General features: G+C 40.5%; 1 protein-coding gene across 3 annotated transcripts in view; it reads left to right on the top strand.

Annotated features, from left to right (window-relative positions):
- The window catches only part of zgc:162952 (PKc_LIMK_like_unk domain-containing protein), a 46120-nt gene extending 33690 nt beyond the window's left edge, over positions 1–12430 (top strand). For all 3 annotated transcript variants that reach the window (XM_061673073.1, XM_061673076.1, XM_061673074.1), the window contains 6 exons: positions 392–440; positions 4711–4860; positions 9282–9455; positions 9981–10064; positions 10513–10599; positions 11261–12430. In XM_061673073.1, the coding sequence (XP_061529057.1) occupies positions 392–440; positions 4711–4860; positions 9282–9455; positions 9981–10064; positions 10513–10599; positions 11261–11380 (664 nt within the window). In that variant the 3' untranslated portion in view covers positions 11381–12430. The remainder of the gene's footprint in view (positions 1–391; positions 441–4710; positions 4861–9281; positions 9456–9980; positions 10065–10512; positions 10600–11260) is intronic.
- The last annotated feature ends 2430 nt before the right edge of the window (positions 12431–14860 follow it).

The following is a 14860-nucleotide window of genomic DNA, read 5'->3' as shown; positions in this document are numbered from 1 at the left end:
ACTTCAGTTTATCTGTGGATAACTGGAACAAATACAATATACATTCAATAATATGAATACAAAATACCCTTGTCATTTGTAGGAACAAGTAAAAAAAAAAAAAAAAAAAAAGCTGTTGAAAACGATTTCTTCAATGAAAATGTAATCCTTTACACTGAACACACTGCAGTAATTTTGACCTCTTGATCACCTCCCTGCAGGCACAAATAAAATTCTAATGAGTATACAAATGTAACTGTGTCCAGCTGCAGCGCCACTGGCCTTAGAACACCAAACTGCCTAGATGGAGGGATTCATTTTGGTTGCACCCCTGCGCACTACTAACATGCTTCTTCTACGAGACACTTCATAAGCAGAGAAAATCAATGATATGCATGTTGTCTTTTTCTAGATATCTGGGAATATGTGTTAAAGAAGACAAACTCTATCCAATTTTAGAGGTGAGTCAAATGTTTTTTTACTTTCTCAATAGGCTTGGGGGCGGGCTTGATGGCAATTGGCCTGTTGGCCAAGAACAGTGAGCTGAGTGGTAACCAAAGGCAGGGACCTTGGCGGTAACATCCTTGGCTGCAAAAGATGGCTTTAGTTACCTTGTGAAAAGGATCATGAGATGGTGTGAGAGGCTCCATCTAGATACAGTGTGTTGCTGTTGCTGTCAAACCTCACGGCGAAATCTGAAGCACTTCCCGAATCGGTCATGTGGTGCAGCCGGTTAGCGAAGCTTCGGACGTCATCATTTTCGGCTCCTCCCGTAGATGAAGCAAGCCTTGATACGCGCTTTGCGGAAACGCCTCCTCCATTACCCGACATACGCTTCGAAGACTTGGCACATCTCGTAACATCACTAGGAAGAAGGGTTTTCCTGATTTTTTTTAGGTCGATTTTGGGGGTGTGTATATTCGAGAAAGTATTATACACAAGAAATTACGGTAATGCTGTGATATATTGCAATATCCATATATTGTCTCACACATACCAAATGCTGCTAAAGTAACACGGGTCTGTGTCTTTGGTCCTTGTTGTATTCCCACTTGTACTGAAATGGTCTTGATCTTCTTCTTTGGTGCGCACCAAGGTTCAGAGTTCATTAGCAGAAGACAAGAGTTACGATTTTAATATCAACATGGTGAAATCAATTATGTCATGTTGATATTGAATTGGAATGATATTTCAACTCAACATGACCTTCAAGTCATGTTGACTTCCATCTATTTTCTGTACCGCTGATCCTCACTAGGCTCGTGGGCGTGCTGGAGCTTGTCCTAGCTATCTTCGGGCTAGAGGCGGGGTACAGCCTGAACTGGTTGCCAGCCAATCACAGGGCACATATAAACAAGCAACCATTTGCGCTCACATTCACACCTACAGGCAATTTAGAGTCTTCTATCAACCTACCACGCATGTTTTTGAGATGTGGGAGGAAACAGAAATACCTGGAAAAACCCACACAGGCACGGTGAGAAAATGCAAACTCCACACATTTGAACCCCGGTCCTCAGAACTGTAATGCAGATGTGCTAACCAGTCGTCCACCGTCTAACCGTCATGTTGACTTTTTTGTTGAAAATCACATTAAGACAGCTTTGCAGCTGGTTGTAAAACCGACATAAGCATGGTAGTTCTGAACTGGTTTGGAACCTAAATGAGCATGGTCTTGTTGCTACATATGATGGGGTCCTGTGTTTCTGAAACCCAGTTGCTGCAGGTAAGTAATTGTGGGTATTAGGAGTGGAGAGGTACATTGGCCCTATTCACAGCTGTGATGACTTTAATTTTGTGGTCATCGCACCCAGTGGTTGCAGCACAACACATACGTACCCTTGGCTCTCAGTTTGTGCAAAATCCTCTTGGGATCCTGTTCCCTGGAGTGGAGACTCCAGACAGCGGGATTACATCGGTAAAAGTATGTTTGGCAAAGCTCCAAATTGAGAAATTCTGTCCAGTACCTAACAGCAGTCGTGCCATTAAACATTATACAGGCCCTAAGTGGCTGACTCACCCACTCGCTATTTACAAAGAGAGGGTTTCTAGAGACCAGAGGCGGCCTAATACTTGGTTCTGTCAGCTCCATTGTACTGCTCTTGTCCTGGACTTTTCAGACTACAATGTTGCGCAAGACCGTCACAGTGATGGTATGTCTAAAATGAAGAGTATAAGTGTCTTTGGACCATTGCTCAACTCACCTCTTGATAATGTTGATACAGTGCTTTTCCTATTAAATAACTGGACACATCACTCAAGCGGCTTGACATGAGCTACAGTCATATAACATTTGACATGCATAAAACTACTCAGTACCTGGTGTGAATACCATTTTACTTGGGCAGTCCAGCACCCAAACCCCAACAGTAAAACTGCACATTTTAAAGTGGCCTTTTACAACAACTTAAGGCACACACTCTACACGAACGACTGGACCTCAACCCAACCAGCTGTTAAACTCCTGAAGTTTGCAGACGACACCACAGTCATAGTCCTCATCAAAGACAGTGACGAGTCTGCATATCGACAGGAAGTGGAGGGGCTGGAGATGTGGTGCGGCTGACACAACCTGGAGCTGAACACGCCCAAGACTGCAGAGATGATCATGGAATTCAGGAGGCATCCTTCGCCACAGCGTCCCCTCATGCTGTGTCAACCATCGAGACCTTCAAGTTCCTGGGAATTACAGTCTCTCAGGACGTGAAGTGGGAGATCAATATCAACTCCATCCTCAAAAATACCCAGCAGAGGGTGTACTTCCTGCGGCTTCTGAGGAAGCACGGCCTGCCACAGGAGCTGTTGAGGCAGTTCTCCACAGCAGTCATCGAATCAGTCCTGTGTTCATCCATCACAGTCCGGTTTGGTGCTGCCACAAAAAAGGACAAACTTCGACTCCAACGGACAATCAAAACTGCTGAAAAAATTGTCGGTTCCCACCTACCCACCCTTGAGGACTTGCACCCTGCCAGAACTAAGACAAGAGCATGCAAAATCCTCTTGGACCCATCCACATCCTAGCTCTTTCCCTCATGTAGGCGCTATTGATCAATGCAAACTAAAACTAGCAGACATTCCAACAGATTCTTCCCTCTTGCCATTAACTTCTTAAATAATTCCATTGTAACATGCTGCCAATTTTGTCTTGAGATTGTAGTCACAGCTCTGTTGGGCCAATTATACATTATTAGTGCACTCACTGAAGTCGTCTCGCCACTCTGTACTACTTGCATATCTGTTGTTGACCAATACTGGCCACTCATGTGCTGTGAGAAGTATCTGCATCATTTGCACAATTGACATTGTTCCAGATTATCGCACTACTAGTCACTTTAAACTTCAAAGATTTCTTGAAGTCTCTGCGCCATTTGCACAATGGTCACTGCACCAGACTATTGTTGTATTAGTCATTTCAAATTTCTCTAAATTACTGGAGGACTCGGCATCATTTTGTACAATTGTCAAAAAAAAAATATTTATCTGCATTACCACACTACTGGTAACATTTTATTGCTCAGTGACTGTGTTTTCATGTCTCAAAAATATTCTCTGTCAGTTGACTAGTCTGTTGTCGTACGACAGCAGCTCCAACTACAAGAGACAAATTCCTTGTGTGTTTTTGACATACTTGGCAAATGAAGATGATTCAGATTCAGATTCTGACCTGTGCAATAATGACGCTGTCTTGATATGCCGCACCTCTAAGGTTGATGGATAATGTCTGCAAAGGGAAGTGCTGCCGAATATATTTAGACAGATTTGTGTTCATATACAATCTTAGATCTTTTAATTCAGCTCATAAATAATGGGAGCAAAAATAAAAGGATAGTATTTTTGTTCATTGTAAGTCATGTACAACCCTTTTCCACTTTGCATCAGTCCATCTTAGATGAGCTCGGGCCCAGAGAAGCCAGCGGGGTTTCTGGGTGTTGTTGATAAATGGTGATAAAATTGTAATTTTGCTTTGCATAGTACAGTCTTAAGTCGCACTTACGGATGTAGCGCTGAACTGTATTTACTGACATTGGTTTTCTGAAGTGATCCTGAGCCCATGTGGTGATATCCTTTACACATTGATGTCGTTTTTTGATGCAGTGCCGCCTGAGGGATCAAAGGTCACGGACATTCAATGTTGTTTTTTGGCCTTGCCGCTTACATGCAGTGATTTCTCCAGATTCTCTGAACCTTTTGATGATATTATGGACCGTAGATGATGAAATCCCTAAATTCCTTGCAATTAGTTCGTTGAGGAACATTGTCCTTAAACTGTTCGACTATTGTCTCACACACTTGTTCACAAAGAGGTGAACCTCGCCCCATCTTTGCTTGTGAATGACTGAGCAATTCAGAGAAGCTCCTTTTATACCCAATCATGGCACCCACCTGTTCCCAATTAGCCTGTTCACCTGTGGGATGCTCCAAACAGGTGTTTGATGAGCATTCCTCAACTTTCTCAGTCTTTTTTGCCACCTGTCCCAGCTTTTTGGGAACGTTTTGCAGCCATAAAATTCTAAGTTAATGATTATTTGCTATAAACAATACATTTGATCAGTTTGAACATTAAATATCTTGTCTGGGTAGTGTATTCAATTAAATATAGGTTGAACATGATTTGCAAATCATTGTATTCTGTTTTTATTTATGTTTAACACAACGTCCCAACTTCATTGGAATTGGGGCTGTGATACTTCAATGACACAGTGACAAAACTGCATTTCTGACCTGTATTAGTACGTGAATGGTGGCTGTCTCGAGGAGCTCCTGGCCAGGAAAGATGTTGCCCTGGGCTGGAAAGAGAAGGTGGACCTTGCCTGTGACATTAGCAGAGGAATGATCTACCTGCACTACAAGAATATTTACCACAGAGATCTCAACTCAAAAGTAAGACAATCTTATTTAGTTTCCACCACCTCCCTATAGTGGAGATTAAGGAGCTGGTTGTGTGTCACAGCTCAACATCTCAAATCTATCACATTACTGGAAAGACCAACAACACCACTATTCTTTATAAACACCTTGGAGTGCTCATGTTGGACAGAACAGAATGCAATACAACAATCATTTGGTCAAGCCTTTGGCACACTGAATTATGGGACATGCTGTAATTGACATTGCAGATTGTGAACAATTTGATCATCTAACATGATGGCAAAGCTAACGTCAAGCATGTTGTGTTTCATGATAACACAATTATCTTCCTGTATTGCTGGTTGAATATTATGTTCTCTGTGATAATTTAGGATGCATATATTTGCTGAACTCTAAATATAAAATACACCAAATTGGGCAGGTTAACATTTCTGCCTGTTGAAAGTTTCATACCATTAATTCATCCAACCATCCATTTTCTGAGCCGCTTATCCTCACAAAGGTCGCAGGAGTGCTGGAGCCCATCCCAGCTATCATCGGGCAGGAGGCGGGGTACACCCTGACCTGGTTGCCAGCCAGTCGCAGGGCACATATAAACAAACAACCATTTGCACTCACATTCACACCTACGGGCAATTTCGTGTCTTCAATTAATCTACCATGCATATTTTTGGAATGTGGGAGGAAACCGCAGTGCCCGGAGAAAACCCACCCAGGCACGGGGGAGAACATGCAAACTCCACACAGGCGGGGCCGGGGATTGAACCCCGGTCCCCAGAACTGTGAGGCAGACACTCTAACCAGCCGTCCACCGTGCCGCCACCATTAATTCATGTTCACAAAATTAATTTAGGGCAGGAGGATATTTGCAAAGCTATTTCTGTGGCATTTAATGGCACTCACATTATACGTAGTCATTTTTATGGTTAATAATTTAAGGCACTATTAAAAAACAGATGTTTTATGCAGTAGTCTAAAAGCTTTGTGTTTCTTGCATCTGCATCCAAGCACACACTTTTACTTGTAAAAGAATTCAGAAATAACAAATATAGTTCATAAAAATGTGTAGCAACTAAAAATCGATTTTAAATATGAAAAAATATCATTACTTTTTTCTTGGGTAACTCGAGCTCTGCATGCGTCGTGGTTGCCTGGCTTCCAGGAGAAAACAATCTACAGTGCAATACGAAGGCACAACTGCTCTATTGTCATGGTAATAACTTGCTCATAAATGTTGTTGGCCACTCTCACGTACACTGTATTTGTTTAAGAGCAGCATGTACATCACCCCTCGTCTACTCTTTTGCTCATGCCACATTTCACTTTATTCTTTGAGGTAAAAGGTGACGTGCCGCGTCGCATACTGCCCATCCAAGTATGATGTAACTCTTTAATGGAGGCTGATTGGATTATTCAGTCATTTGACTTCCCACTAACACTCCCAGGCCTCCACGTTAACATGGATATTTGAATTCAACAGCCGTCAATGGCACTGAATGAGTTAAACACATTCGTTTATGTGCATTGTAACTACGGGGTGATTATAACCCAAATCCACATTTTTCCAACATAAACCCATGAGAAGTTGTCCAACAACTTAAAATGGTGCATACTAATGAGGTAAAATGAATATGATGCATGGTGTTCTTTCTTCTTCATCTTCTTTTCGATTCTTGGATCAGAGGTTTAGGGGTGCTGGGATTCCTTTTAAGGATGGATTAAATAGTGCTTTGTGAGCTATTCAGAGCTTGGGATACTTTATTTTAACCTAACCATGTTTTAAACTTTTCCACAACTTTATCCCTGACCTGTCTTGTGTATTCCTCAAGGGTTTTTTGTTTCCTTGCGGTACAGTATCAGTGAAAAGAGGCTGAATACTTTTGTACGCCACACTTTTTTTTTTTTTTTTTTTTTAACATGATAAAAGTTCAAAACTTATGTTATCAAATCCATGAATTTATCAGAGTGAATTTATAAAAAAAAAAAAAAAAAAAAAAAAAAAAAATGAGTGCCTCAGTTGTCCAAATATCTGTTTATTATTTGTTAGGACCCTCTTTTCTAATCTTCTCATGATTTTCGAATCAATCACATTTTGAATTTGAGCTGTTCAATCACAAGGAGTATTTGTGAAAATCAGAGGTTCCTTCCTGGTGTGATTTTACCACATAACACAAATCTGATTTGACTCAGGGGCCTGATTTGATTTATATATTTTGATTCAAAATGAACAATTAAAATGAGTGACTGGAATAGACCATACCAAAATACATAAATAATAAGTACATGAAAAACCACAAGTGAGATTGGGACTAATTAGCACTCAAGTCCTCCTGACATGTTTGATTGAAAATTGAAGTTGTGCCTGTTAGTGTACTAATGCGAGTTCAGAGGTTCAAGCCAACATCCACACAAAGCGAGCATCTTTTTCTGCAGGTCTGTGTGCGGGTCATTGCCTAACTTTACCCGACTGGACTGTTTCGCAGTACGCACATTAAAACAATATCAGAAAATTAATTCAGTGTTGATTTATTTTGACATGCTTTCGCTTGGAGTGATCAAGTTACAAGCATGTTAAGAGTATGGGGGATCTGTCAATGTCATTTGGGTTTGGGTAAAAACGAACTATTAATGTGAGATTAAGGCACCCACCACAAATCCTGTTAAGTGAGTGATACCAATGTTTTTCAAAAAAAAAAAAAAGGAAAATTACATTCCTTAGCCAGAACAATGCCTCTTTCACTGTGCGAGTTAACTTTCCAAGATTGAGGTTGAGACCCTTAAATTAGTGCTTACTTACACTTTCCTACCTCTAAATCGTCATACTTAAAGGTCTTTTCCACTTTGGTTTCCCATACTTTCGCTTTACTTGGCAGAGAAGTCAGGCTAAATTTAGAAGGAAAGTCTGTAATTGACATTTTTCCCAAGAGCCACTTAAAATGGCTACTGGGCCGAGAACACCTCTGGAATAAATGATATCCAGATGCTGAGATCTATACATATTCACAGGTTATTACATGCGCTGTAGACAGATTCTTTTGATAGATCTACATTTTACAATAAATACTTGAAGTTAATTTTATTCAGTATACGTGTGTGACATTGAAACATATGTTCCAAGTTTTCTTTATGGAGAGGTAAATGTTAACTAAACTCAATAGACAGTGTGGTATATGGTATACTTCCAATTCTTTGGAATAAACTCATCCACTTTTCAGTTTCAACCATCCATCCACCCATCCATTTTATTATTATTATTATTATTTTTTTTTTTATACCACTTGTCCACATTAGGGTTCTGGCTGAGTCTATCCTAGCTGATTTTGGGCGAGAGGCTGGCTACATTCTGGACTAGTCGCTCCCTAATTTGTATATTCCCTGCATCCCCAGAAAAAGTGTTGTTACTCCCTCTAGAAAATATATATAACCAATCGCAGGGCACTTTTTTCTTTAAATCAAGTAACCTGGAGGAAGGAAATTATAATAGTTATATTACAATAGGTTTTAGATTTGTTGTGTTTAGACAAATGTGTTTTTTTTTTTTTTTTTGGGTGGGCGTTTTCTTACCTGGCTAAACTGACACTTCAGAAAACACACTGGGGGGGGGGAAAATCTGTCGGAAAACATCTCTAAAATTGAACATAAGAAGAAGACATAATGAATGCGATAGGTATGTTACTAAAAATATTCAAAACCACCTGTATATCACAAGCCCTAGTTTCTAAGAATTGGGTAAGAATGAAGGATTTTATGTTCCAAATCGGCCAGAATTTGTCCAGAAATCAATTCAATCAATAGGAAATGTGGGACTGAAACCTTGACTCTTTGGTAGAAAAAAAAAAAAAATGGCACAATATTTCTTATTAGCTGAGATGAAAATGTGATGTTTAAATGGGCTATTTTACGCTTTTTCAACGGTGTGCGTATGGGGTGCAGCGGTGTGGTTTTTAGGTGGGGTGGCCCATCAGGAGGGCTTATGTATGGGGGCGCCCAGAATTTGGTGCAGCATCTGCCTCTCCTCGCACATTAAGCTGTTAACCGAATGTGTGAGCAGGAAGCATTTTCATATGCAAAGCAAAACAATATATCAGTCAGAACGTTCCGCATTTGATGTACCACACAGGCGGTCTTTTGTTTTCTTTTTGAGCCTCTCCACACATGGTGCAGGTGAATTATTTAGTGCACAGGAAACGTGCCGACATCAGAGACTAGCGATCAATGGAGTGACATCAGAAGTTATTTGGATGGCAAAAAAAAAAAAGTGTTGACTTCATTCCAGGGGAACACTGAATGTATGATCAGGAGTAATTGAAAGATGAGTTATACAGAATGGCGTAAGTTTTTTTTTTTTTTTTTTTTTTTTTTTTTTGTAAATGCTGTACCTGCCTCACTCTGCCCTCTATTGTTAGAATGTCATATCTGCGTTTCTCTTGCAGAATTGTCTCATCCGAATGACATCACGAGGTCGGGAGGCCCTGGTGACAGACTTTGGTCTGGCGAGGGAGGTGGTGGAACTGCCAGTCAAAGACCCAGGCAGGAAGCTCTCATTGGTTGGCTCTGCTTTTTGGATGGCCCCAGAGATGCTCCGTGGGGAGCCGTATGACCGCAAGGTACGACACAAACTCCGTTTGACCTGGCCAGAATCATGTTTGAAATAAGTATTTATTCCTATTCTTGAAGATATACTTTATTCCAAGAATACCCTTATTCAGTAATCATGAGCTAAATACTTACAGGTGTTTATCTGCAGGTGTGAAAAGCAATGTTTGAAAGTTACTGTATATTTCTCTACGCGTAGGCTGCTCAATACAACACACGAACTTATCACACTAATTGCGTGCGTCGTCCCCTATGTCAAAATTTGGTAAATTGCATATTTTCAGAAATCTATTGGTCAGTATGCGTTATTTCTATAAATTATGGACCAATCCCAAGTGTTGAAAATGGCCTGCGCTCTTTGACAATGCAATGTTACTGGTTCAACAAACATGATGTTTGTTTGTTTTTTTGTTGTTGATTTTTTTTTTTTTTTTTTGTCTCATCAAAAGTGATGGTTTTGGAGGTACGAGGATTCCGCCCGAGGCCAGCGATATGCTCCATATAACAGATATGTGTTTTGCATGTTACCCTCTTAGGTGGATGTTTTCTCCTTTGGAATTGTGCTTTGTGAAATCCTGGCCAGGATCCCTGCCGACCCTGAGATACTGCCTAGGACACAGGTGGAGCTGATTTATTAGTGTCAGTCACTAGTATTTGTATAGACAAAGGCAGAAAAAAAAGCACACTAAAAGATGTCTTGCTTGTATTGCTTAACATAATTGTAGGATTTTTAGAGTTTACAAGAGATGTTGGTACAATGTATATTGGCATCCCGGTATTGCTTTTATAAAATGTAAATATACCAAAACTGTTTTTTTTTTTTTTTGTTTTTTGTTTTTTTATTACATTGTTTATTATACAGTCCTTGTATACTGACTGTCAAGCGAAACCGAGATTATGTCTGACATTGTTATCTTTGTAAAGGCAGACCTTTTAATATTGTCGCGGCCTCGTGTCGCGGCTGCCATTAGATGCTAACAATTTGGGGCCGGTGAACTTTCTGGAATCAGTTAGACTGTCAAAACCTTGAAAAACGCAATTATTGTATATATTATCTACATATTTTAGGACTACGGGTTGGATGAGAATGCATTCAAGGGGATGGTGACCGACTGTCCTCAGCGTCTCTTGGAACTGGCAGCCAGCTGCTGTATGGTAGGCATCTCTTTTGCACATGCAAGTTGGCAGCGTTGGCCTGCATCACGGAAAGAATTTCAGTCATCCGATTCACAGTATCAACATTGCTCACGTCCTCACCACTCGAAAGAAACAACGAATTTGCATTCCGGCAGGACTGAGAAGCCGTTGCACCGCTGAACAGCTTGGAGGTTTGGTGCTTTGCTCAAGGGTACATTGACAGTGCTTCGACATATAGCATTATTATTAGACCCCAAGCACCAGATGGACTTTCCTTTTGGAATCGCTGTGTTGATTATTGGGGGGAAGGCGGTGTCCTCAAAATCCCCCAAACATGACCAAACACCCCCCCCCCCCCCCCCCCCCACACACACACACATTTTGTTGATGATTGTATGATTGTTATTGTTATTATTAGTTTGAAGCAGAATTAGAACCCACACTGCTGTTCACGTATGATATACAGTGCATCTAAAAATGTCAGCCAATATTTTAAAAAAATGTAATTATTATTGTGGCCTCTCTCCTGTAGCTAAATGAGTTAACCAAAATATTAGAAGCTGCTCTCAAGATGGCGCAGCGCGTTATGATAAATGCATCGTACATTTCATACCGCTCTGACAGATTGTCTCTTATAAAACGTGTACCATTTGGTCAATGTTGTTTCTTTGTCCTTTAGGTTGAGTCCTTCAGACGTCCAGCATTCACAGAGCTGTTAGATGAGTTGGGAGAATTTGCAGAGAGTCTGGAACCACCGCCGAAATCGGAACTGGCCTTAACCCGGGTCGCCGAGGGATGAATGACTGGAGGCACCGGAAGAACAACAGCAACCCGATTGAGAGATAATCGTATTTCGGCCACCCTGCGACAAGACTGCTCAACTGAGGCGGTGCAAATATAGTTGATATGATTTCAGGGGAGAGAATATGATGACTTGTTGTGGACACTTTGCATTTATACACTCTAAATAGGTCAGACTCAAAGAGGTGTATACTGTACATGGCGTGTTCGGTTTCTTTTTTTTGTGTGTGTTTTTTTACATGTCTAATTAGACCAAATGGTGACATGCTCTTTCCTTTGTTCTTGACCGAGGGTTTGGCTCGCAACCAATCAGACAGTCACGTCTATTGATGTAGTTTCTTCCCCTTTCACTACAGTATATCTTCTCGTCCCTTGGTTTTTAATTCAGGTTAGGATTGACAGCTGAGTGGTTTGCCTTCTACTGTCATCAGAAATCATGACAAGTAAGAGGACTGCACTCAGAATGGCCTTTGAATACAAAAGGGCAAGGCTCTTAAATCAGGAGCAGAACAGATCGCGCATTTGTCTTTGTGGACTTGGTGACTTTGCGGACTTCATCGTCTGGCTCTTGAAATAATGAGACAACACTGGCGGCAAGGTCAAATGCTCTTCTCCACAATAGATATAATGCGATGAAAGATTCGCAAAGGTGTCGGCTATTTGAATAGAAGAAGTGTGTTGTTGTTGTTTTTTTAAATGGAAGTCAAAGAGATGTTTCAGAAAGTCAACATAAGTACACATTTATGAAGAAATTAATAATGTGCTGTATTACAAACTGGAGTTTAAATAGATGTTTTATGGGTCTCAGGATGACAAAATTACTTTGGCTTTAAAAGGGCAGATGATGGGATTTTGGGTACTATTTTTATTGAGAGAGACGTCAGCATTGAAAGATGTCTTGCTAGGATGTACATATTAATCTGCATTCAAAGTGCTTTTTTTTTCTGGTTGCTAATACAGTTTTCATGTTCCAAACTAATGGGCCTTTTTTGTTTTTGTATTATAAATTTAAAAACAAAAATAAAGTTTTATTCCCATTTAATACAAATAGGACTGTGATTGTTTCCATCCATCCATTTTCCGCACCACTCATCCTGGTGCTGGTGCCCCTTCCAGCTGACTCTGGGCCAGAGGTCGGGAAACACCCTGTACTGATCACCAGACAATCGCAGGGCACACATATAAACAAACAAGCATTCGCACTCACGTTCACACCTACGGCCAATTTAGTCTTCAATAAACCTACCATGCATTTTTTGGGAATTAGGGAAGAAACTAGAGTACTGGAAGAAAACCCATGCAAACACGGGGAGAACATGCAAATTCCACCCAGGTGAGGCTGGATTTTTACCCGGGAGCGCAGAACTGTGAGGCAGACGTGGCAACCAGTTGACCACCGTGCCTCCCTTGTAATTGTTGCGTTTTGTCACACAGTGATTTAATCAAATGACACTTCAATGAGCGCGTGCACTGCAAAGACGACACTGAATATATGAAACCTGGGATACTACATAAAGGTGTCTTTTTTTATTTATTTACACACACACACACACATATATATATATATATATATATATATATTATTTTTTTTTATTTTAAATGTTAAACACGTGAGAGATAACAAGCAGGCACACATAGATATCAAAGGGGGCTTGACCCCCTGCCCTTTTTCTTCCTGAAGAAAATTTACCCTTTTTGGGGGGAACATATTATATTATATTACATTATTAATTAATTCTATTTATTTATTTTAATTAATGGATGTCTCTCTCTTATAAACAAATACACGATTCCTATTTTGACACAGCTTTCCTGTCAAATATTTTTTAAAAAAAAGAATAAAGAAAGAAACAAAAGAAAACTCCAAATAACTGTTGAGAAGATGACGCTCAATGCACTCTGTAAGACCACTCTCTCCTGCGTCGCAGCTGCTTGCACTGACGCCGAGACAGGCCTCAGTATTCAATTTTGCTTATGTTTTTATAGGTAATTGGTTATAGGTATGGAGTGAAGTTCTCAAGTTAACAAATGAGAAAACCCAACACAGTTAAAGTGTGTCTGGCTAAGGTGCACATACAGTGGGTATGGGAAGTTTTCAGACCCCCTTTAATTTTTCACTCTTTGTTATATTGCAGCCATTTGTTAAAATCATTTACGTTAATTGTTTTTCCCTCATTAATGTACAACCCCAATTCCAATTACGTTTGTACGTTGTTAAACATAAATGAAAAAACAGAATACAATGATTAGCAAATCATGTTCAACCTATATTTCATTGAATACACTACAAAGACAAGATATTTAATGTTCAAACTGATAAACTTTATTGTTTTTAGCAAATAATCCATCCATCCATCCATTTCCTGAGCCGCTTCTCCTCACTAGGGTCGCGGGCGTGCTAGAGCCCATCCCAGCTATCATCGGGCAGGAGGCGGGGTACACCCTGAACTGGTTGCCGGCCAATCGCAGGGCACACATAAACAAACAACCATTCGCACTCACATTCACACCTACGGGCAATTTAGAGTTGTCAATTAACCTACCAAGCATGTTTTTGGGATGTGGGAGAAAACCGGATTACCCGGAGAAAACCCACACAGTCACGGGGAGAACATGCAAACTCCACACAGGCGGTGCCGGGGATTGAACCCCAGTCCTCAGAACTGCGAGGCAGACGCTCTCACCAGTCGTCTAACCAGTGCCGCTTAGCAAATAATCATTAACATTAATTTTATGGCTGAAACACATTCCAAAAAAAAAAGCTGGGACAGGGTCATGTTTACCGCTGTGTTCCATCACCTCTTCTTTTAACAACATTCAATAAACGTTTGGGAACTGAGGACACTAATTGTTGAAGCGTTGTAGGTGGAATTCTTTGCCATTCTAGCTTGATGTACAGCTTCAGCTGTTCAACAGTCCGGGGTCGCCGTTGTCGTACTTTACGCTTCATAATGCATTTTCAATGGGAGACAGGTCTGGACTGCAGGCAGGCCAGTCCAGTACCCGCACTCTTTTACTTTGAAGCCACGCTGTTGTAACACGTGCAAGAACGTGGTTTGGCATTGTCTTGCTGAAATAAGCAGGGGCGCCCATTTGCATAGTAGAGTTTCAAGTTGCACTTACGGATGTAGCGTAAATTTTACTTAAATGATTTTAGCAAATGGCTGCAATATAACAAAGAGTGAAAAATGTAAGGGGGTCTGAATACTTTCCGTACTCACTGTAAATGTAATACTTTATTTTTACTAAATGTACAAAAATGTAAACATTTCTCATATTGTCACAATGGTGTGCTGTGCATTATTTCTTCAATTTTGGATTAAGGCCGTAACACAAAAGTAAAATGCGGAAACAATTTCCAGAGGCACTGTATTACTTATACAAAAAATAGTTGCCTTGAACAATAGTGAAAGATTATCTTAAAAACTATGACAGTACTGAGATGTCAATCAAAGCTGCAGAACCAACCAAACAGCGC

This window comes from Phycodurus eques, chromosome 3 (genome assembly GCF_024500275.1).
Source record: "Phycodurus eques isolate BA_2022a chromosome 3, UOR_Pequ_1.1, whole genome shotgun sequence".
NCBI classification, from domain to species: domain Eukaryota; kingdom Metazoa; phylum Chordata; class Actinopteri; order Syngnathiformes; family Syngnathidae; genus Phycodurus; species Phycodurus eques.
This window is presented reverse-complemented; position numbering and strand designations above follow the sequence as displayed.